This window comes from Passer montanus, unplaced genomic scaffold (genome assembly GCF_014805655.1).
Source record: "Passer montanus isolate IOZ18808 unplaced genomic scaffold, ASM1480565v1 scaffold24, whole genome shotgun sequence".
NCBI lineage: Eukaryota > Metazoa > Chordata > Aves > Passeriformes > Passeridae > Passer > Passer montanus.
Window position 1 is genome coordinate 394765 of NW_024367037.1, and position 22593 is coordinate 417357.

Consider the following 22593-nt stretch of genomic DNA (forward strand, 5'->3'; position numbering starts at 1 on the left):
CTAGCTTAATAAAGCAATTGTTCAGCCTTCTGAATCATGGAGTCAGAGCCCATTATTCCCTACACTAGGGCCACCTTTCACCAATAATCAAATCCATTGGAAATCAGAAATTACCCCTTGCAGAAATTTTCACTGTCTTACAGAAACCAGAGTATTCACAAAGTTGGTAATGGCCTGTGTGTTACTGCAGGGAACAATGGTAGCCAAAATAACCCATTAGTTGGTAATCCTGTGAGGCACTGAGTAATCTTGAGGAACAAGGTCTTGGCCCCTGCTTTGGACAGGCTGGAAAGAATGGTGAAGGTGGCTGAGTAACTGGGGTATATAATCTCTTTTTCATGACTGTGTGTATTTCAAGAGAACTGAAAAACTTCTCGGAGAGAAAGTGAAAATCTAACTGACTGCTGAATGCAGGAAGTTAATGACACACTGCAGAAGTCTCAGAAGTGACAGAGCTAGGAGAGAATCCAACCCTTGTGGGCTGCATTTAGGTACAGAGCTTGATGGCCAAAAGGTGCATGAAAGACAACAACCTACAGGGAGTTTTTGCATTAACTTAACAATCATGCTCTTGAGCTCTCTAGAAGGCAATCACTTGTGTGTGAAAGAAGTTCTGACTGGCTGCAATGAACAGAGAACATAATTAAGTATAAGCCACACTTTCTCTCTTCTGCCTCTATCTCACAGGCATAAGTACAGAAGCACTGAGACTCAAGGCAAAACTTGCAGGTCTCTCAGATTCTGTTGCAGCAATTAAATTTAAAGAACTAATTGTTCCACTTATAAAATGGCCCACACTATACAGTTGTCTCTCATGTCTCACATAACAGCATCTCACAGATTTGCATTTCAGTTAAACAAACTCCTTCCATGTACTAAGGAAGGAAGCAGGAGAAAGAGTTACAGCCTCTAGAAAGCATGCATGCTTGTTACCCGTTCTCCCCCCACTGTAAATAAGACAAAATGTCCCAATAATACCACAAGGGCTGCTCATGGAACTGCAGTTTATATTCTGGGAATGCAAATGAGTGCAAAGACATTCTAAGGGAATCTCATCTCACCCTCCTGTGTTCAGCAGCCTTGCTCCATACGGCAACTATAGCTGCAGGCTCAAGTAACACAGAATTTGGAGAAGGTTATCCTGCAGTGCTCCTTCCTAGGTTTTTCTACATGGAACAAAAAGCTCAAGTTTTTAAGGACAAATTACAAAATCACAAGGGAAATTACTTCCTTGTCATTCCACTTAAATTCAGCACATCTCAATTCCCAGGGCAAGCTAAGGTCAGAGTCTGGACAGGTGAATAATATGTCATAACAGTCAGGAAAGCCACAACAACTGCATAATGAGACTACCCAATAACCCTAAAATTGTCTGTCTAGATAATCAAATCAGTGAGGCTTCTGGACACTGCTCCACCCCACATGACAAAAGCAATTCTTAAAAAAAAAAAACAAAACATGCTTTGCCTTAATGGGTTTTCTGCAACTTTTCTTTCCTCCTCAATAGAGCAACAAAAGAAACCATAGGTACCTCCTCCATAGATGGGGGTGGAAGAATTAATTGTAGATAGAGATTAAAAACAGAAGAGGGAAACAACGAGTTCTGGCAAAAAAAAACAAACCTCCATGCATGTTCTGATTTTTTAGGTGGTCTGATATACTCTTCTTTTTATAATGTGGTACAGATATCATTATTGTAATGTGACATTTATAGGATTTAATGGGACACCTGCATGACCAGCTCAGTGCACAGATGTCTAAAAACACTTACCCTTATAAGTGGAATGCCTCCGAGAAGGGTATCTCTTGCTGGGCCTTCTTTCAAATGTACTAGTTCTGCGTAATCTCGTCCCGTGTGTTGCTTGATATTCTGTCCTCCCACTTGAAACACAGAAATAAACAAAGTAAACTGCTGCCTTCTGCTGGAAGCTGTACCTGCTCCTTTGTATAAAGATAAATATATTGCCGTTACTTCACTAAATACCTGAATCTGAAGCGTGATCCCAGCCTTATGAAGTCGGATCTACTAGATTTACTATTTGCTGGGGCTCGCAATCTGAAGAAAGCGTGGTGCTCCACCGCACACTTCCACAAATGTTTGCACGTTTTGGCACTGTCTAACCGGAAAACAAATGTGTGCTCTTGCTCTCTGCCCTAAATGCAGAAACAAAAGCTTTGGAAGTTGGCATGCATGATATTAGTTATCGTCCTTGGCAGGAGAAACACAGCCTGGGCCAACAGTGTGCTGAGCCTCCCTTGTGTTCTCACCAGCCTGAGCACACACCACACTTTGTTGGATCAGGCTCAAGTAAGGGAAAGAAGTTACCTGCTCATCATCTTCTACAACCACGAGCGTTAGTTTGCTCTTTTTGAAGTCCATTTTTGTGATTTTAGGCCTAAACACAAGAATCAAAAAGAACAGAATTAAAATAATATTAAAATAATTTTATTTCTACAACTATTTCACATTTAAGAGTGGTACTTCTAACCAGGCCAATCCACCTTCAGATTTAACCTTCTGATTTTAAACTTTGTAGATTCAATTAAAAATTACAAAATACAGTCAAGATCCCATTATGCAAAGAAGAAAGATTTCAGCGTTTTAACAAAAAGGAATGTAACACAAAAGCAGATTACCAAAAGAATAAGCCTATTTTGTTGGCTCCTTCAAAGATCAATATGCCTGTTGGTGTCAGTCCAAGAGCATATTCACAACCATCTCTTCCCTGCAAGCAAGTACAGAATAAATAATGCATCTGCCATGAGCAGTGTAAATTTTAATACAGTAGTATTGCAAAATCCATAGGTCTTAAACTAAACAATAAAGTTGCCATTACAGAGCAGAAGAATGTGCATCTGTATTGGGTTCAAAGTGGCATATTTTGGCAATAGGAGGCTGCAGGGTGCCCTTTGTGGGAGGAGGCCCTGTGCTGCTCAAAGAGGCTCCGAGATCCATGGAGATGGATCCACACCAACACTGCATCCAGGGCAGCACACACCTCACCTCATCTGTTTAAGAGCAGGCAGTTCCTGCCAGGGGAAGGAGACACAACAGGAAGAAACTGAGGGACACAGGAGAAGGCATGTGGAAAGGGATGCTGTGGGAGCCCAGAGAAGCACCCTTGGGGGGGTGCTCCAGGTGGGAATGACTTCTGAGGGACCATGGTCCATGGGACACCCCAGCCCATAACAAGGACACTCCTCAGGGCCTGATCCACACCAGAGCAGGGACCTCACACTGATAAAATAAAACATCACATGGATCTTACCTTAACTACATGCATATCTACACCATACATTTCTAGCCATTTAGCTTTGTTCAAGTAGCACAATTCAGCCTGCGCCGGGCTCTTTCCCCTATGAACATAAAATTGATACTTCATGGTAAAAAAAAAATTGTCTGCTTTAAATGCTTTCAAATTAATTCCCCTAACACTTTTCTTTGAGTCCTCCATCTTAATGACACTAAGTGCTATTTCAAGCTTAGCTGATGTTTTTACCCTCTTCCCTCCTAATGAAAATAAAACTGAAAGAGGACTGAAAATGCAAAAAGGTCTAAAATTGCCAATAAGGATGAAAGTTCAGGTAACAAAGCATCGCTAAAATGTACCATTTATTAACAAAATACAGGAAAATGAGTTTGCTACCACCCTGAACATAAAATTTATGTTTGAATGAAAGAAGGGGAGAAAGAGGGAGATTTATTTCCAATATAAACAGGAAAAAAGACCCGGCTCCTTACAAAATTACAAAATAATCTAAAGAAAAACCATTGAAAAATTAAAACTCACCCCACCAATCTTCCCTAAATTACTGCCTGCCATTTCTAGGGAAGGAGAGGGCTCAAAGCCTTTTTATAATACTCCAGTGACAAATATAATGCCCATTTCATGCCTGTTGAAAGGATTTGACTTTGGAGGAGAAGAAAACCTGTTGCTAGAGACCCCACTCCAACACAGGTACTCTACCTGCACTCTTTCCATTTCTGAAAAATGTCAAATTCCATTGCTTCAGTCTGGTTTGGTGCAAACCTGAATTCAGACACGAGCTCTGGTGTATGCTCAGGGTGCTCACACTCTCCCAACTCAGCTGAAATCAATCAATTGAGAAATTAAAAATATAAAGATCTTGAGATGACCAGAAATATTTAATTCCATTATGCCTAAAAAGACAAGGATAGTTTGTAAGTTCCTAAGCATGTTGCAAAATGCTTTAAGTTAACACCCCATTCCCTAGCTCATGGCCCCAGTAAATTCAAGCCAGATTTCATAGCAGAAGTCAGATAAATGCATTTGCAGGAGCAGAGTAAGGTTGTGGTACAGAATTCTGACATTCAGGAATGTTATGACTGAACCAGCTCAACTAAAGCTGCTTCTCTGAATTTTAAAGCACTTATAGGAAATAAAGTTTCTATTAGAAACAATCATCAATGCATCTTCTGTTTTAGAAGAGGTGACTTTGAAACTTCCCCTCACTGCATGCTTTTCCCTAACCATTCCCATTCTATCGCACGCTTTGTTATTAGTCCCAGTTTAGGACAAATTTAGGAGTTATGTTTCTGTTCATGTCAAAACATGAAGGAAATACCTAGTCTCATTAAAGCAGTGATAAAGCTGTGTGGTTTTTTAAATAACAGTGGTGGTGTAATATTCAGATTAATAATTTTAAGGACAAAAATGCTGAAACAGTGACATAATTAAGGTGTCACTTTCTACTTATATGCTTAGGCTCTGGTGTTTTCTAGGAGCAGAATACTTTCCAGCTCCACTGAGCTCAGCAGGAGATGCAAGTGCTGAGCTTTTCAGTGGCTGTCACCTTTAACTGCCTTGTGTCTGTGACAGCTTTGCTCCTGGAGCCTCTCAGCTGTACTCAGAGGCTGCAGCATTGCTGCCTCAGGACTGTGTGGCAAGCATCAGTGGAAAATACACTCTTCAGCAATACCATGTGTCACCTGACACACGATGTGATTCACAACCAGGCCTTTGTCAGTCAGCCTTTCTTAACTGTTTACTACTCTTCTGACTACTACCAAAATAAAAATGAAAAAGCATAGTGGGAAACAAAATCCCTTGAAGAAAACAGTTTTATTCCTTCAGGGCGCTTTTACACTTAACAGCTGCAAAAATTTCAGTCACAGCCAGACTTCAAAAATACTTAACAGGATCCATCAGTAGATAGGAAGTTACATTCAAAATCCAATCTGTTGGCTGATAACACCTACTAGGTGGTTTTGAGGACTTGAGCTTTGCTGAAACATTTAGCAGTCCTGAGCATAATAGAGAGATTGAGTTCATTGGTCTTCATTTTTAATTACTGTCTCACACACAATTTTTTCTCTCAACAGTAATCTTCCATAGTGAGTTACAGTATTCTTATCTCTGTCAAAGAAAAGGACATACAGGTATCTCAGCTCCGTGGCTGCTCCATCAAAGCTGGAAGACTATTTAACACAGATACTATTAAGAATTACTGGCACTCCAGTCTCCAGTATACAAGAGGGAGCTACAGCAAACACATTAGCAAGGAGGACTTCAAGGGGAGAGAAAAAGGTAAGGATCTGAAGTTTCATGTGTTGCCAACCATCTAGGAAAAACATGGGAGATTTCTCTACTGCTTAACTGAGAGAGAAGGTGGGGAACAAAGGCTGACTGTGCTGTGAAAAGGATGTGTAGGGATGAGAAGAATCATGATCTTGTAGGACAGAAGACACACAGAGAGGCTCAGCAGCACTAATATTTTGAGATGCAAGGGCACAGCAGAAGACCCATCTTTTCCTTTTTGTCTTCATGACATGCTTTGGCACGCCCCTTCTCAGCCCTTTTTTGGGGGGATGGGTGGAAGGTGGGGCAGGCATTACATAACACATGCATATACATTATCTGTGTTCTTCAAAAATAACCCAGGGGACATTTTCAAAAGGAAGTTCGCTAAAAAGTTTTTGAAAACTCCAAAAATATATTTATTTTTAAATATATAGCTGATTCTTTTATACAGAGGGGAAAAAAAAGTTTGCAGTATTCCATGAAGATGTCTTATGATTAGAACTGAAAATTGGAGATGTGAGAAAATGTTTTCCTTTTCAATATAATCAGCAGCTTCAAAAGTATATCTGGTTAAACACTAAGACCATACAACACTAATAATGCAGTTAAAAACTAACTATAACAGTGAGAATTCAAGTTTAATGACAACATTTCCACAGATAATCCCTAAATGAAGCATAAAATTACCTATCTGCTTCATATGTTACCCCATACTACAAACCAATGTTACTTGTTACCGAATTTTCTTCATGGGATTGGCAACAAATCAACTATTTATGTTTGAAAGATGATTCACCAAAAAAAAACCAACCCCAAAAAACCCCAAACAAACAAAAAAAAACAACCCACCTTGGAAACTGCTATTGGAAACCAAGAATTACTTTAACAGAAAACTCCCTTAATAAAAAAGAGACATGTATGAAATGTAAAGCTTATCTGTAAAAAGACTCTCTTAGGAAAAAGCACACTAAGGAGCAAGACTGCATTTTACAAAGAAAATGTAACCCACTGAGGAGGCAATAATCAAAATTTCTTTATACTTTTCTGCTTAATTATGTCTCCAAAGTCTATAAAATGTAGCAAACTTTACACCAAAAATGCTTATTATTATGTATGTCAGCAAAGAGAATTAATGAGTTGCAATAATGAAATAATTTTGGACAAGCTTATTGCAATGATGTCAAAATAGTGGAAAAGTGACACTGCAAAAAAAAAAAAGAGGAAAAAAGTGTAAAAGCATGTTCCCACAGACACCATCAAAGAGTATTAGTTATGGTAGATAGCTGGACACATCATAAACATGAAGGGCAGCTATTGTATTGCATTTACACAGTAATCACAGGTGGCAGCTACTACCCAAAATGTTGAGGCATCAACCTATTATTGTTTGCTTGGTCCTCTTTGCTTGGACCAGATGTGAGGCTACTGGAGTTTTTATCTGTGAAAACATAAGCAACAATTGCAATCTGGGCTCCACATTTCCTTCACCTCAAAAAGACAAAAGGAGTCTGCCTTGAGCAGTTCTTTGCACACCTGACAATCACAGTTGTGCCAACTGGTGCAGTAAAACAATCCACTGCCTTAAGATTTACACCTGTTGCTGCCTGGAACTGAATTCCCAGTTTTGCCTGTCAAGTCCATCAAGAATCACTGAGTTACTTCCATTGTTGTATTAAACTAAGCAACTCTGCTCAAGTTCTCTGTGTGCCAAGGCCCAACAACCAGTGAGACATGAAGAGAATTTTTCATTTCAGTTAATGTTCCTGCTGATATGCTTAAAATGGTCAAGCTCACTGCTCTTTCTTTTACAAAAAAATGAACTTGATTTAAGCTTCATTACAATAATTTCCTCCCCATCTGCAAAACAAATTGCTTGGAATGGAACAAATATTTGTTTATTAACAAATTAACATGCTTTCAGCAACAAAAAAACCACATTGTCCTACAATAACGTAATGAAACCCAGTGTACTGGCATTGCTTTTACACAGTGAAATCTGTGCTCCTGTCATAGAAGTGATCTTAGTTCTTACCCTCCCATGTAATTCTCTCCTCTCCAGTACCTGCCACTCCCTCCCTCCTGCCCTGTAACCATCTCCTGAGTCACCCACTGTGGAGGCTTCCTCTCCCAGGCACTGTTCAGGCAGCAGGAAGCCCAAATTCACAGGCACCCACCTCCAGCTAACTGTGTGAAGGGCCAGCTGGCTCTTCAGGCTCAAGTGGTAACACTTGTGCATGCACCACAGCTTCTCCCTCAGCAGGGAGCTATTTTGGATCCTTCTCTGATCAGCCCTGGGTTTCCATTAAACTTTTGTCTAGCCATGCTTTAGAGTCTCCCTCCCCAGATCAGGTGTGCTGATATTGGCTAATGTAGTTCAGAAGTTATGAATGGAGGCAAGTCAGGAAAGTGATCTCCCTAAAATTCTTCTCCTTGGGTAGAAGAATGGCATTTATATATGATCAGTGAGAATGCATTAGTTACAAAGGAAAAGGAACCAGTAGGTGAGTTTTTTAATAAATTAGGACAAACCACTTTCAGAAGACAGCATACCTTGAAGACACAGAGCTGCTAGTTCAACAGCAGTTTCGTATGGGCATTTCAGTCTTAAAAACAAAACAAAAACCAAAACTATAAAAATCATGTCTCTTATCTGTGAATTCTTGCAATAAAGCTAAAAAAGAAGCCTGATACAAAAACTGGAAACATTAACTACCACAAACTACTAATGCTATGAAGCATCTACAATTAATTGTTACTTGTATATGATTATTTGGTACAAATATACCTAAGTTGGTACATTCTGATTAGCATTAAACGTGATACACTTCACCATAAAACAAGTTTGAACTAACAGAGAAAACACTAAATCAATTAAGGAACTATTTTTGTTTTAACACTGCATTTTAGAATATATGGGTTTAAGGTTTTTTGTTTAATTAAAAAAAATAAATGGTGCAGGTGTGAATGAATATTGGTCTGGGTAAGACTATAAAAACACAAAGTATTTTTTCAGAGTTGACCTGAACAAAAAGTGTTGCACTTCAACTTTCTCATTCTCTATTTCACCCACCATACTGAAAAAATGTGGCAAGCCCATGTTACATTTTCAAGTCAAAAACCCAGAACAGCTTTCATTCTCTTTAAACATTTCTGTTACCTCCTCAATCTATCAAAATTTTTACCCATTCTGTTTGTCAGTAATATAGGACTTTATGTGTATCAAGACTATATGTCTGTATTCTAAAGAAAAACAAAATGCACTAGGATGTTAACTATTATAAATTCTTCAAATTACAGCTGCAAGTGTAAAAAGGTACTTACTTCCCTGAAAGAATGTCTTGCCGGAGCTGTAATACAAACAGGTACCTGACAAATAAAAAATTCAGAAAGTCAAAAGTAATTACAGTGGCATCCTTCTAGTTCCACTGGCTGGAAGAATATTCCAATTCATTAAGTAGTAACAGCAATTTGAATAACTTGCTCTTTACAAAAAAAGGCCCTTTGGGATCACACAGATACACCCTACAAACTTCAAAGTTCCCTTAGTTTTCACTAAAATCAAAGAGAAGAACATTTTTTGTCCACTGGTTGTGTTCAGGACATTGTTCAAAGTCTTGCTGTTTAGGATGTGGTCTATCTGAGCATACACCACAGCAACCAGTGTTCTCCTAAACTTGGGTCTTACCTAATTCAGGCAGGAATTGAACTACAGTATCTAGAAACAAAACACAGATAAAGGCATGTAGGCTTCAGCGCTGCCTTCTCAAACACAAATACAGAACATGGAAAAAGTCCAAATTGGGCAAAAGGAAAGCTTCATACCAAAATGTCACTTAAAAATAGCGAAGTTCTGAATAGAAGAATTCCATAGAGCTCACACAGTTATTTAATACGCCTAGTAGGAATTTACAGCCTTCACACTGCTGTAGTATTTTAAGCTGTTGCTTTGCAAATCTTCAGTTGTAGGCATGCTTCACTGACACCACTCAGAGCTGGGCTTGAGGCATGTACAAGTGCCCTGGGTCATGCAAGGGGTGTGTAGAGGACAGGAAGGCAGAGGCAGGCTCTGCACTGCTCTGGACACTGTGGGGTGAGGCTTGCAAAGATGAGTGACTCAAGAGAAGAAGGCATGAAGCACTCCTGAGAGCCCAGTAAATGCAGACACAGACCTCTCTTGTCTTTACAAAGGATGCTAGAAAGGCAAAGTGGGGTTTTTTTTCATCACAGAGGATGTGCAGTGAACATGGCGAAGGACAAACAGGTGGAATCAGACAGGGAAACAGAAATGAAAAGGAAGATTAAGATTTCTCATGATAACACTAGAGCAGAAACGATTTATCCATGTTAGCTCTTTGGTACATCTCTGATTCACATACTTGGCTAATACCTGACTGCCAATCAAATCTGGGTATTTGCACGTGTAGATTAAGGGTAGACAAGTATACATCCTGTTCTTATTGATAGCCCAGATGATTCACAATCCCATGAACTCTGCTAAACTTGCAAGAAGACTCTGGGCAGTGCACCTATCAGTTTCAGGGGGCTTGTGCAGGGCTGCAGCCCCACTGTGGTGGGTATGGCTTACCCTTCTTCCTTTTCTGTGCACAGGCTGACAAACACTGGCATCTCAATTGTTGCTACTCCAAATCAGCAAGATAACTTGGAAAATTCTCCACAACACAAAGTACAGACACGTTCCTCTGTTTTTCTTCTAACTAAAGTAACGAAGCAGGTTGCATACAAGTGACAGATAATGTCTTCCAAAATGAACTGTATTTCAACTGTGTTTTTAAGCCAAAAAACAAGAGCAGGTGAAGTGTTTTAATGCTTCCCAATAATGTGTTAATTATGAAAATTTGATGTTTGTAGCTTCTAGGAGACTAGATATTGAAGTCTACTAGAAAGCAGATCTCCAGAAGGGATTTTGAACATCTTCTACCTGGAAAGTTCACAGTTATTGTTAAGGATGATTTGTCTTCTACTTGGAATTATTTTAAGTATATAGTTATTAATCTTCACTTTTTACTCAACATGCTACATGGAAAATATGATCCAACTAGCATAAAAACTCTTTAAAAAACCTCCATAAATCAAAGAATTAAAAATTTAAGAACTATAAAATTCTTAAATTCAAAATTACTTCCCCCACCACCAAAAAAAGGCATCCCAATTTTTCTTACAGTTTCACAGTGGTCTCCTGTCAAGCTTATAATTAAAAGAAATTGTTCACAACACTGAATATTTAGCTGACTAAAGTGTTTTTCTAATTAAAATAGTCTTCTGAAATGTCACCTTTCAACAATAATTAGATCACAAGGCATCAGAGGTTAATACTTTCAGACAAAATGTCTTACTTGATCACAGCAATGATCACATAGCTCAGAAACCCAATTTCACTGTGACTAGGATCATATGCTTCAGAGCATTAAGCAAGAAATCTTGTGGTAGACAGTAATGCCATAATTTGACCACAGGGGAAATGTAATACTTATCAGACATGCACCCTGATGTATGAAGACTGACATCAATTTCCAGAAAACACATATTATTCCTACTAATTTAACTGCATTTTCTCATTAGAGATGTCCATAAATCACACAGATTTTTGGATTCTCTTAAGATCTTATACTTAGCTGCATAAGGCAGGGATTTCTGTAAGTTAATTATACATTCTATAGGAATATGCCCTTTTATTGAATTATCACTGCTGGACTAAATTGATAACAGATATTGAAGACCCTATGTCTCTATCATGAGGTGGTGACAATTAGCCCTTTAATCTTGTCTCAGGCAGTGAAAAAACCCATGGTCGGCACAGCAGACAGCGAGGGAGACAGGAATCATCTGCCTGCAGGCGTAAGTTTAATGTAAACATCACATGCACATGAACTACAACAATCAACCATCCTTAAACACCTTAGGCTGATTAGGAGTACACTGATTATTGCCAAGCAAATTAGAAGACACAGAAAGAGCCCTGCGGTGAGAGGCAGAACAAAAGAAAAGATAAAATAACATTAAGATAGATGACGACTATATAGAAAAGACACAAAGTAAGCAGATACAAAAGATAAGTAAACCCTTTCCTACAGCTGCTCCTTTCCCAGCTTTCAGAATATCCTCTGAACCAAGGTGCTATGGATCCAACAAGGTACAGGCGCACAGAAAGAGCCCAGCAGACTGAAATGAAAGACTTCCAGATATTTGTAGTGTGACTTTATACAATGCAGGCTTCTGCTTCACAGAGAACCATGGGAAGCAGAAGCGATTCAATCAACTCTCAACCCAGAGCTCAAGCTAGCTATTCCCACAATTCTCTACCCTTGGTATCATTATTAAATCACCCCCAAGTCTCAGGGCAGGAGGAACAAAGCAGGACATAATGGAAACATCTCTCAGAGGATGGCAGCTATCAAGAGCAGGCGTCTCCCAGCTGCAGCTTTCCCCACCCAACTCTGCCTTTCTTTGCCTATTTCAGAGCACCAGAACACAGCATCTCCTACACACCAACACGCTTGGAGAGGCCCATGAATGCTTTCTGGCAGCAAATAAAAAACATGATGTTTCTCTGACAGCAGGAAAACACCTAAGAAGGCAGACAAGATGAGCACCCTTAATACGAAAGCTCGAATCACCCACTTGCAGTACCCCCATGTGCCTCAGATGTGTTAAGTCCCCGTCGGCCACGCACAGCTCCTACCTTGTAAACTCTTCGTGAAGGTTGTTCGGCTCTGACGAGTAGTACTTAATTCGAAAATGCAACGTGTACGGAGGTCCAACTGCACATGCAGAGATTTTAAATGGGGAAGAAAGGTTTATAATCCTTGCAGTCCTGAGAAGGCAGAACAGTCGCCACACCACCCAAGAAACCCAAAATTATAACATTTTTCAGATTCGTCAAAGAAAATATTTAATTTTTTTTTTTAGTTAAAACATGCGTGCAATAAACAAAAAATATAGATGATTACCATACTTTTTGATACTCATTAATTCAAATTTATCAAAGCAATAGTCCACTTGGCAAACACATTTTTTGTCCAAAGAGGGGTGCCTCACAGCATGCTGTGAATGACAGCAATTTCTAGGTAATACTCCCTGTTGCTGGACCCAGGGGGAAATGGAAGGAAGAGGGAAGGAGATGATGTTCCTTCTTGCCAGGCACAAACACTACTCCAAAAAAAACCCCCTACCCAATAGATCAGCTTTCAATTGAAACACATTAATTTGAAAAGGTAGGATAAATAGACTAAAAAATGCTAGACAGGACTCTGGAAGGCACCCATGAATATAGAAAGCTAAAAAATTCTATGGGGTTTCAAGAATTGTGTTTCCTCAAGTCAGAAGGTGAATGCTACATTGGACTTCCCATGTAACACAGATAATAGGAAGTTATCCAGCTACCATAAAACTGTGACCAATGCATCCTTATCTGCCTAATCCTCATCTTCTGACCAGCTGCCTGCTGATGTATTAATTGATGGAAAAATTACTTTTCCTCACTTTTTTAAGGTCTTCTGTAACACCACATCAACAAACAAACATATGCCTATTAATGATCCCTCTACTAAATGATATGCAGCTAGAAGTCAAATAATTAGAGCTTTATTCTGTCTCCATTGCAGCTCCTGTATGTCAGGTTATAGCACCCTGAGCTCACAGCTTGGCACCACTGGTGAGGTCTGCAAAGGTGAGATAATGACTTGGAAAAGACAGCAGTGACCAATATCCATCTTGAAAGAGGAACTCTTCACAAAGCATCTGCTGAATTCAAGGCAAAGGAAAGTAACCTGTTGTGAGACAGACCTTTACAACACCCAACAAACTGCTTCCCTCTCCAGCCTTCCTCAGAGCCAAGACTGGCCAAATTATTTTTAAAACAGGCCCTTGGCTCATTAAAAACAGACAAAAACATGCAACTAAATTGGCTGAAGGTGTTACAGAATCACTGATTTTCCAGGACAAGGCTATTAGAGAAAGTGCAGCTGCCAAGGAGCTAGTCACCTAAGGTAAAGCAGTCTGTGGTGTGATGAAAAGGGGAGAGAAAACCAAACAGCAAAAACCTTACCCATAGCAGCTGTCTTCACCATGGATTCTAGCAGGCTGACACCCACACACCATGGCATGACAGCAAACTATCCTAAAGGCCTCTGAAGAACTCCACTGGTAACAAAAATCATCTAGATACTTGGGTACTCATCAAAAAGAAAGGCAAAGCACCACTGAAGTAATCAAGATCTGTCTCTATGAGGTCCTCCAAGGCAAACAACAATTTTCTTGAAAACCACATTTTAATCTCACAGAAGCCATGTCTTCATGGCTTATGACTGTTGCCAGCTGCAGTGTTGTAACAAAACATGATAATGCCAATGGCTGTACTGTACCCAAGCCTGCAACCAGATTATCAAAAATCCAGGAGCTACTTCCCTGCCCTAGAAAATTTTCACAGAAAACACAGTCCACCAACCCCTCCATCCAAAACTACCTTTGATGGAACAGCAGCTATTTCAAAACTACATTTGACAAAACAGCAGGTATTTCTGCTAGTTTAACTCCTAAAATAATAATCTGGGAAAAAAAATTAAAAATTAATCATTACACAATGAAGTATTTTCCATTTACTCTCTGAAAGAAATTGCAGGATATCTGTTGTGGATCAGAAGCAGTGACAGGAACTGCGATCTGTGTCCAGGCAACCCAATTTCACAGATCAGACTGAAATTACCTGGCAACCTACTCTGCCTTAGACAAACAGCACAGTTTTAACAAGAGCTTCTGAAGGCTGGGCTACTGCTTAATAAGTGCTCTTGCCCTTAGACATAACATAGTCATCCAATTACCCATTAAATTAAAACTATTTTCTAAGGAATATTTATTCAATTAAAGGCCATATTTAGACATTCTCTATCATGTTCTAATACACTAAATTAAAATTCTTTAGGAAGTAACAAAATAAACAGGCAGAGACACAGTACTTACTTTTTATTTGCTTCTTAATGAATTTTGAATGGTCCAACCAGTGCTAAAAAAAGAAAATCCACACTTAGAAGCAGTTCCATTTCAAGACTTTTTTGACTCCATAAACTGATTACAATAAAATTTAACAGATAAAAATCTCTTATAAGAAAATATTGCCATATTTATTTTCTAAACTTCTGCATATTGGTAAAAGTGTTTATTGGCATGTTTAATAACTTCCCTTCTTCCACATGAGAAAGCTTGATTTTTAAATTCATCAGTACTACCAGGGAAGCCACTCTTCCAGAGAAGAAGCTTCAAAATGCAAGGCCACAAAGCAGTGGTGTGTAAGGAAGGCATCCTTTTGCCCCAAACCCCCGAGTTTCAGCCTCCTTTGAACCTCTGTTTGATGGAGACCCTCCAGGGTCTGTACTGTCCTGCCTTCAGGACAGTCCTGCTCCATAGGCAAGCTTTTTCAAGGTAAAGAAAGAGACTTAACCCCATTAAAAGCATTTGGGAAACACTGATGTATATCCCACCCCTTTGTTTTTAAACTAAGGCAAAAGATATGGAATAGTGCAACAATGATGACAAAAACATATGATTCCCAGCAAAGTTTATGCACCCTCTTGTCAGTATAAGTTGCATGTACAGAAAGGCAGCAATAAACACAAGCTGGTGTAAATTTAGCTGAAATCTTTGACAGTGTCTGCTCAATGTCCTACAGAAGGCTGCAATCTTATTTGAATCAACTCCATGTAAATGCTTCTGTCATACAAAGTGGTAAGAGAGTTTTGGATTTCTTTGAAATAAGTGGTTTTCTATCTTTGAATGTATTTTAAAGTTATAAACTAGGTACTATGAAACAAAATCTCAGGAATAAAACCCTCTTCCTTCTTGCTATTAAATAATTAATGTTTTCAGAAAAACTGACTACTTTCAATGACTACCTATTGTTACACCACCATCATGCTACTATGGCTGAATAAATGTGCAAAATTATTTGTTGTCTAGTAATACTGGCATTTATTTACTAACTGTGTTCTAAACCAAGGCAAAAATTTATCACAGGTATAGATGTGCACAGATCAAAAGTCTGACAGCTTACAACCTTTATGGTAAATAAATCACACAAGAGGGAGAAAGAGAAATGGAACAATGACTCTGAAGGTGATTTTATTTGCAGGAGACTTGCAAGACTCCCTTAGGTGAGGCTGCCAAGAAATCAATTCTTGTAATCCCTAATCTGGTAGAAATCTCTAGCAGAATGGCAATAAAACATTACAGCTCATATAAATACATTCCTTAGAGTTGCAAGTAATTTATTTTGTCTCTATTTTGCTCTCTTATGAAAAATTACAGCTTTGTGAAATCTCAAATTTTTGATAAAGAAAAAAAAATCAACATTTGCCTTTTCTTTTTTAACTAAAATTATATAAGTCTGTTACTTTCATAGCTCCGGGGCAGATAAATTTTTTATTCTTCAAATACCTAGCTGTGCAAATGTCTTTTTATTCAATATTTATTTTGGCTAAAAAAAAGCCCCTCAAAGACAAATATAATTAATGCATTAAAAGAAAAGTTTAGCTTCATGTAAAAAGCATCTATACTACATGCCAAAAACTCCTGCTAGTACCATGTTCTGGAACAAGCACTGAACAACCTGAACTGTAATAATTCCAATGAAAAAACAGCTGATAGTCCCTTTTCTTGGCATGTGGTCTTTAAGGTACATTAAAGCTCAAATAAGAGTAAGTTTCAAACTGATTATTTGCAAGTGCAAATACTTCAAATAATGGCTAAAAAATACTTAACAAGACTCCAGGAACTACTTGTGCAGACCATTAACTGAGACTACAGCTTAGACAGGAAGCTATCATCACTCTCCGTACCTAAGCAGGCAGAGGCAGACGGCTCCAGGAGATAAAGCACAGCAAGCATTAATGTCACCTCTCTTCAGAGGCAACAGTGAGCTGCTGTTTTACCCCCATCCTGCACTACACATCAAGTGTGTGATGTGCCACCACACAGATCATAAATACATGGCAGACGTAGGGCATGGACTGGCAGTACTATTGGCCCAGAGCTCCCAGGCGTGGAAGTTTTCATGCAGATTTATGAACCAACTCCAATTTCAGAGTCGGATATTTTGTGCAATTTCTGTGAAAATCAGGCTGAATTTTAACACTTCTTTGCCTCAGATAATGTCAGAGGGCTTCTTCACACTGTGTACCACACCAGCCTTCCAAATGTCCCTCTCAGCCGAAAAAAAATCAAAGCATTCTAGCTAAAACCTAAAATAGGTTTGGGCTTGGCTACATACTGCTTGCTGACTCAATTAGAGGGAAGTGAAAGCAATGAATTCTGAAGTCTCACTAGGAAGCTGAATAAAACCAGAGGAGCCTAGCTCTTCTCTCAGCACCTAAGACAGCCTATCTTGTGCTCTGGCTAAATGACCATACATGATTTCACGATCCGGACTCACCAAAGAAACTTAACGATGGATCTCACAGTGTAGGACCAAGATGACCAGACTAATTTCAACCATACCCCCCCATAATCCCTGTATCTTGTTCAGACTCGGAAACATCAGTGCAGAACAAGGAGGAGGAAAGGGATTAATTGCTTTAGGACTGTGTTATGATAGGAAGACAGTGTCTAAGCTGCTTTTCTTCTTTTAAGGGAAGAAAAACCCAAACCTGATCAAACTGCAGGTAATCAGAATTCTATGATTATGCTAGAAAAGAACAAGTAGTTCAGCTGGAAGGGACCTACAATGACCATCTAGCCCCACTGCCTGACCACTTCATGTTAAGGGCATTGTCCAAACATCTCCGAAGACTGACAGGCTTGGGACATCAATTATGCTAGGAAGTCTGTTCCAATGTTTGACAACCCTCTTGGTAAAGAAATTATTCCCATTATCCAGTCTGAACCTCCCATAATCCAGCTTTGAACCATTCCCATGCATCCTTTCCATGGATACCAGGGAGGAGAGCTCAGCACCTCCCTCTCTACTTCCCATCATCAGCTGCAGAGACCACTGTGGTCCCTCCTTTAATTTTTTCAGGTAAACTGGAAGGTTAAATGCTAGATTAGCTTCCATTTATTCCTCTTTAATCTCAGCAAAATTTCTTTGCTCTATCAAATGTATAATGCTTCCTATGGTATTAACTGACATAACACAGTAGTCATTGACTGGGATTCATATCTTTAAAACAAACACCAATCAATTCCACATGAAAGAAGCACCATTTAAAAAAAACCCAAACAACTAATTTCTTAAACTACTGGAAGTGTGTATTTATCTCAGCATGGTCTCCTGTTGATCACTCACTTTATTGAAGTGAAGAGGAAAAGTAAGTAGCTCAGCATTTCCTAATGGTAGTAGCCAATATTTTCTCAAAATAGATATACAGCATGGGAAGGATATATTTGTGTCGAGATACAGCAGATAAACTACAGCTGCTAAAGCAGTCAGCTTATAAGGACCACGTGAGTGCCAAATGAAAGGAGGATTTCCACAGCCTGACACAATCCCATCACACACCTGAGCTTTGTAAATTCCGCCACCTCTCTACTTGCTTCCTAAAAGAATGAAAATTCCTTGTCTTGGTTTATACAGCCCTCAAAGGTGACCTGAAAAGGAAAAAAAATTGCATCTGACCCTTTTTGGTTGGCTGTCTTTGGTAGTTTAAAATGGATGAAGAACATCTTGAATAGACTGTTCCTCCTCATGCTTATTTATATATTCAACTATCGGTAAGAGAAAGACCATTTTTACTGATAGTTTTATTTGTCCTCTGAAAAATATTGGTTGAAAGCATTCTCAAGTCATGCTGGAGGTACAAGAGAGAGAATTATGCTCAATGATCAAGTTCATAAAAGAAGGTGTGCTAAACAAAAGCCGGCACCTTTAAAACCAAAAGTCAATTATCCCTTCAACTGTCTTCTTGCTTTCTGGTTTCCTAGGCACCTGAATCCTACCAAGCTGCCTGCCATTACTCACACAACCTTCTAAAGCAGAGAAGTTAAAAATGCATGCATCACATGCAGAAAAGAAACACCAAAAAATCAAGCCAATAAAAATTCTACCCACCAAACCGCAGTTTGGGGATTTCTCTACATTTACAGATTTAAAAGGGAGCAAAAGCCCTCTTTTCTTTTGCAGGTCACCTTTCAACATTATTATGATAGTAACAGAAAACCAAATGAGGACTGGGGTCATGTAGAAACTCAGGGAGTACACAAACATACACTTAGGATAATCTCCCAAGAGCTCACAATGTAAAACAATGAGGTATTGTTCTTGTGTTTCTCTAATCCCTCCTAGAAAGTTATGCTCCTCTTGAAAATGAAGGCTCACCTGACAGGTGACTTCAGCTGCCTACTGAAAGACTGTAGAGAAGATGATTGACACCTCTCAGAGGTATTCCAAGGCAGAAGGATGACTGGCACCAGATTCAGGAGAAATCCCAGCTAGACAGGAAGACTGTCTCCATGAGGCTGTTCAGACAAAGCACAGGTGCCCAGAGGGACTGTGGAGCCACCGTCCGTGAGGGTATCCAACATGACTGAACAAAGCCCCAAGAAACCAGATACAACTGAAGCTGCTATGAGGAGCTTGGATAGAGACACCTTTTAGCAGACGAGACCTGCAGGGATTTTTCAGGATGCCACTCTACAACCCCACCTACCCAACTTGAAAGAAAAAAGAGAAAAGGGAATGCACTTCTACTCAAATAGCATTCACATAAAACGAAGCTGGGATTAAAAAGGTGAAAAATTTGCATTTGGGCTCAGATGAGACCAACTTTTCATGGAATACTGGCAGGATCTTACAGAAGTTTCAGTCTCAGCTGGCCAGTTTTGATTTAGGCCCTCTTTGGACACTGTTGTCAGCATCTTATTGAACAGGGCCCCAGCACAGGGGTACAGAACCACATCAACACCACTGGAGGACCAACCTGATCCAGGTGCAAAATTTTACCAGTTTTCTAAGTTGTCCCTGGCCTGAACAAGGCAGACCAGCTGCCCTGTGGAACTGACACCATTCTACAGCTCCCATGCCAAGTTCTCTTCACCCTGTGAAGAAGAGCTGCCACCTTCCACAAGTCAGACACAGTGGGACAGTGCAGACAATGCAGGGTGCAAGCAGAGCTGTCCAGCAGGAGAAGGGCAGATGGAGCTATGATAAAGCTCCAGACTGTGATCTTGGGAAGTACAAGGCCACAGATGCTGATTCCAGAGCCATGAGGGCACTGGTAGGCCTTAAGGGTCTTTACCATCCCTGACCTCCACATATCATGGAAGCCTGGCCTGTCCCAGTCTGAGACAGCACAGAGCCATCTCAGAAGATTCCTGATAAATGATGTGGTTTAACTACAGACCAGAGAAACTAACCAAGAATAATAGAGAGATGTAAGGACATCCTTCAAGACCATTAGCCTATCCTAATTCATATCCATGTGATAAGCAAATAATATTTTGCTTTGCAGACTTGACAGAAGTAAAACACAGAATTATTAAAAAATATATATTAAAAACTTTCCTGGTCTAGTATATTTCTCATTAGATTTACTTAACAGATAATGAAAGCAGATACCACTCCAGATCAATTCCAGCAATTTACTTTTAATTTTGATGCCTACGTCCAAACATTCAAAAATAAACAGAAGGGATTTGTAACAAGTAGGCAACAAACCTGACTGTATCAGTGGAAGAAAACTGAGAAATCACGTCATCGTATACTCCAACCACACAGAAAGACAAAAGAAACCAGCACAGACTGTTTGCTGTCCCAGAGAGAATTCTTTACACTCTGCAGAGAGGTGCAGAAGCATCACTGACAGACAGCACAACAACCACCTGCCCTGTACGCCTGCTTCTCACGTCTGTGTCAGAAAAATGTCCTCCCAAAACAGCAGGTGCTACTGGAAGACTAGAGACTGGAATTTGTTAGTGTTTTGGAGTCTTCCACCACTTGTTCACAAACCACAATGCAGACTTGGACAGCAACAGATGGGAAGTGTTCCACATTCACCAGGTGCTCTGCATCGCTGTGGAGTCAGCCACACTGCCTGTGCCCAGTTACTGAACTGGCATTTCTACCACTGCCACTATTAGAAACTGAAGCGTCGAGTGCTACAGGTTGTTCTACAGCTTTTAGGACCCTCGATCTGTGACTGGTATTTTTTGCTTTTGGTTACAATCCACAGACACATGTCCTGCAACCACCACAGTCCCAAAGTGCTAATCATCCAGACGAAGAGAGTCAGGGAGGGGTAACTGAGTCACAGAAGAATATCACAGCTTATTCATGGAGAAAATAGCATGTTTAACAGTAGCAGAAAAGGAAATACTTAGAATTATCAAAATATTTACAGCAGTCTCCCTTCTTTCCCACATCCAGTATGTTGAAAAAAAGGCTTGTCCCTATTTTCTTCTGCTTCATGAACACTCGTTAAAGTATAAAGAAGTACAAAGAGAAAAGACTCCCAGATATCACACTATGAGGCTAATTGACTGGTTTGAACTGCTCATTTTTCCCCATCCCTCACATTTTGAGAACCACAGCAGTAATATTAAAAGCAGCAGCTGAAAAAACCCGATCAATGAGCCCTTACAAGAAAATTCAGACAGATACAGCAAAGGCAGTCTTAATGAACCAAGGCCCTACAAGTCCCTGACCCAATACCTGCTGAAACATCCAGGAATCTAGTTCTTGATGTGTAGAGGAAACAAAGGTACTTACATTATTTGTTGTCCAGCATGCTTCCTACCTGCCCCCTAGCACTGCTGAAATCCTTTGTCATGAATCATACACGGTCCTGACTTTCTCAGAAAAAGCTGGCCAGAAGGCAGCCTTTCATAGGGGTGAGGATGTCAGTGTCAGAATCACTGCATCCTGACACACTGCTGCTGGTCAGACTCACTCTGGGCAACACAGTTCTGGCCATGTTTTTTCCCTCTTGTTTTTTTGACTTGGAGCAATTGCTTTCATGAAAGTCTATTTCACTCCTACACATCCTTCTCCATGTCCTCCTTCCACTCTCTTCTCAGCTCTTGCATTAAAACCCAATTTAGAAATTGATCAATACTGAGAAGTTCAGATGCAAACATGGTTTACCAGGACAATTCACTGCAGGCTGGTCCTAGCACACATCTTCCCAGGAAACCCTGGTCCCCACCATAGCCATGGGCAGCATCTGCAGGAGGCACAATGTGCCCTCACACACCAGTCTTGCTGTACACACAGTGTAAATCCAGTGCTTCCCAATGTGCCAGACACACTGGCTGCAACCACACATCCTCAGAATGGTTCAACAGGCTGCAGAGCACAGCTGGGAAAGGCTGTTCCATATGGACCTTCTTTAGGGGTCTTTGTGACATTAGAGATCAGACATAAAGGACTTAAAAGACTTAGAGGATCACTGAAAGAGACACATGTCAGAAAAGGGGCATTTTAATTCTTTTTCTTCCATCCATTCCCACAGATGACAGCAACTCATTTGCACAAACTAAAAAAAAAACCCAGAGAATTCAAAAATTTATCTTAAAAATTCTTCCCTCTCAATTACTCTGCAATTGCTCTTGTGAAGAGAAACAAAATCATGATGAAAGCAAGCAAATTCCAAGCTAATAAATGTGGGCAATTCTTCAGTTATGAATTCTTGTAAAACACAGGAGGGGCTGGGAGGGTATCCATGTTTTAGCATCACAGAACAGAAAATTGGAACAAAGAATGCAACTGTAGAAATGGAGATGTCTAAATTTTGAGAGACCCTATAAAATACAAAGCTCAAAATGAGCTGCTAACCACAGAAAGCCTTTTTTTTAGTAAGATGATTTAGAATAAGACACAAAGAAAGGACACTCCTGGATTGAAAATGGATAAACATCAGCTACCAATGGCCTAAAACAAGTGTCAAAACCCCAAACCAACCATTGAAAACATTGCATGCAACCAGTTCCTACAAAGTTCAATTAAATACTTCCTCGTGGCAACCGAGCTTCAATAGCTCCTAAGACTTTATTATTGTTATTTCCAACCTCAGCTGAAGTTTTCAAGGCCTCCTGCTTCACTAGAAAACAC

The 22593-nt window shown here is 39.8% G+C and overlaps 1 protein-coding gene across 9 annotated transcripts in view; it reads right to left on the reverse strand.

Annotated features, from left to right (window-relative positions):
- Window positions 1-22593, reverse strand: part of EPB41L4B (erythrocyte membrane protein band 4.1 like 4B) — a 169666-nt gene that overhangs the window by 92496 nt on the left and 54577 nt on the right. For all 9 annotated transcript variants that reach the window (XR_005627624.1, XR_005627623.1, XR_005627626.1 and 6 more), the window contains exons 3-12: window positions 14520-14562; window positions 12244-12322; window positions 8865-8909; window positions 8094-8146; window positions 3969-4089; window positions 3270-3357; window positions 2638-2726; window positions 2327-2396; window positions 1985-2154; window positions 1772-1881 (exon numbers count right to left, since the gene is read on the reverse strand). Coding sequence is in view for 5 of the 9 variants with exons in the window: in XM_039711024.1 (XP_039566958.1) it covers window positions 1772-1881; window positions 1985-2154; window positions 2327-2396; window positions 2638-2726; window positions 3270-3357; window positions 3969-4089; window positions 8094-8146; window positions 8865-8909; window positions 12244-12322; window positions 14520-14562 (868 nt within the window). In the remaining 4 variants the exon portion in view is untranslated. The remainder of the gene's footprint in view (window positions 1-1771; window positions 1882-1984; window positions 2155-2326; window positions 2397-2637; window positions 2727-3269; window positions 3358-3968; window positions 4090-8093; window positions 8147-8864; window positions 8910-12243; window positions 12323-14519; window positions 14563-22593) is intronic.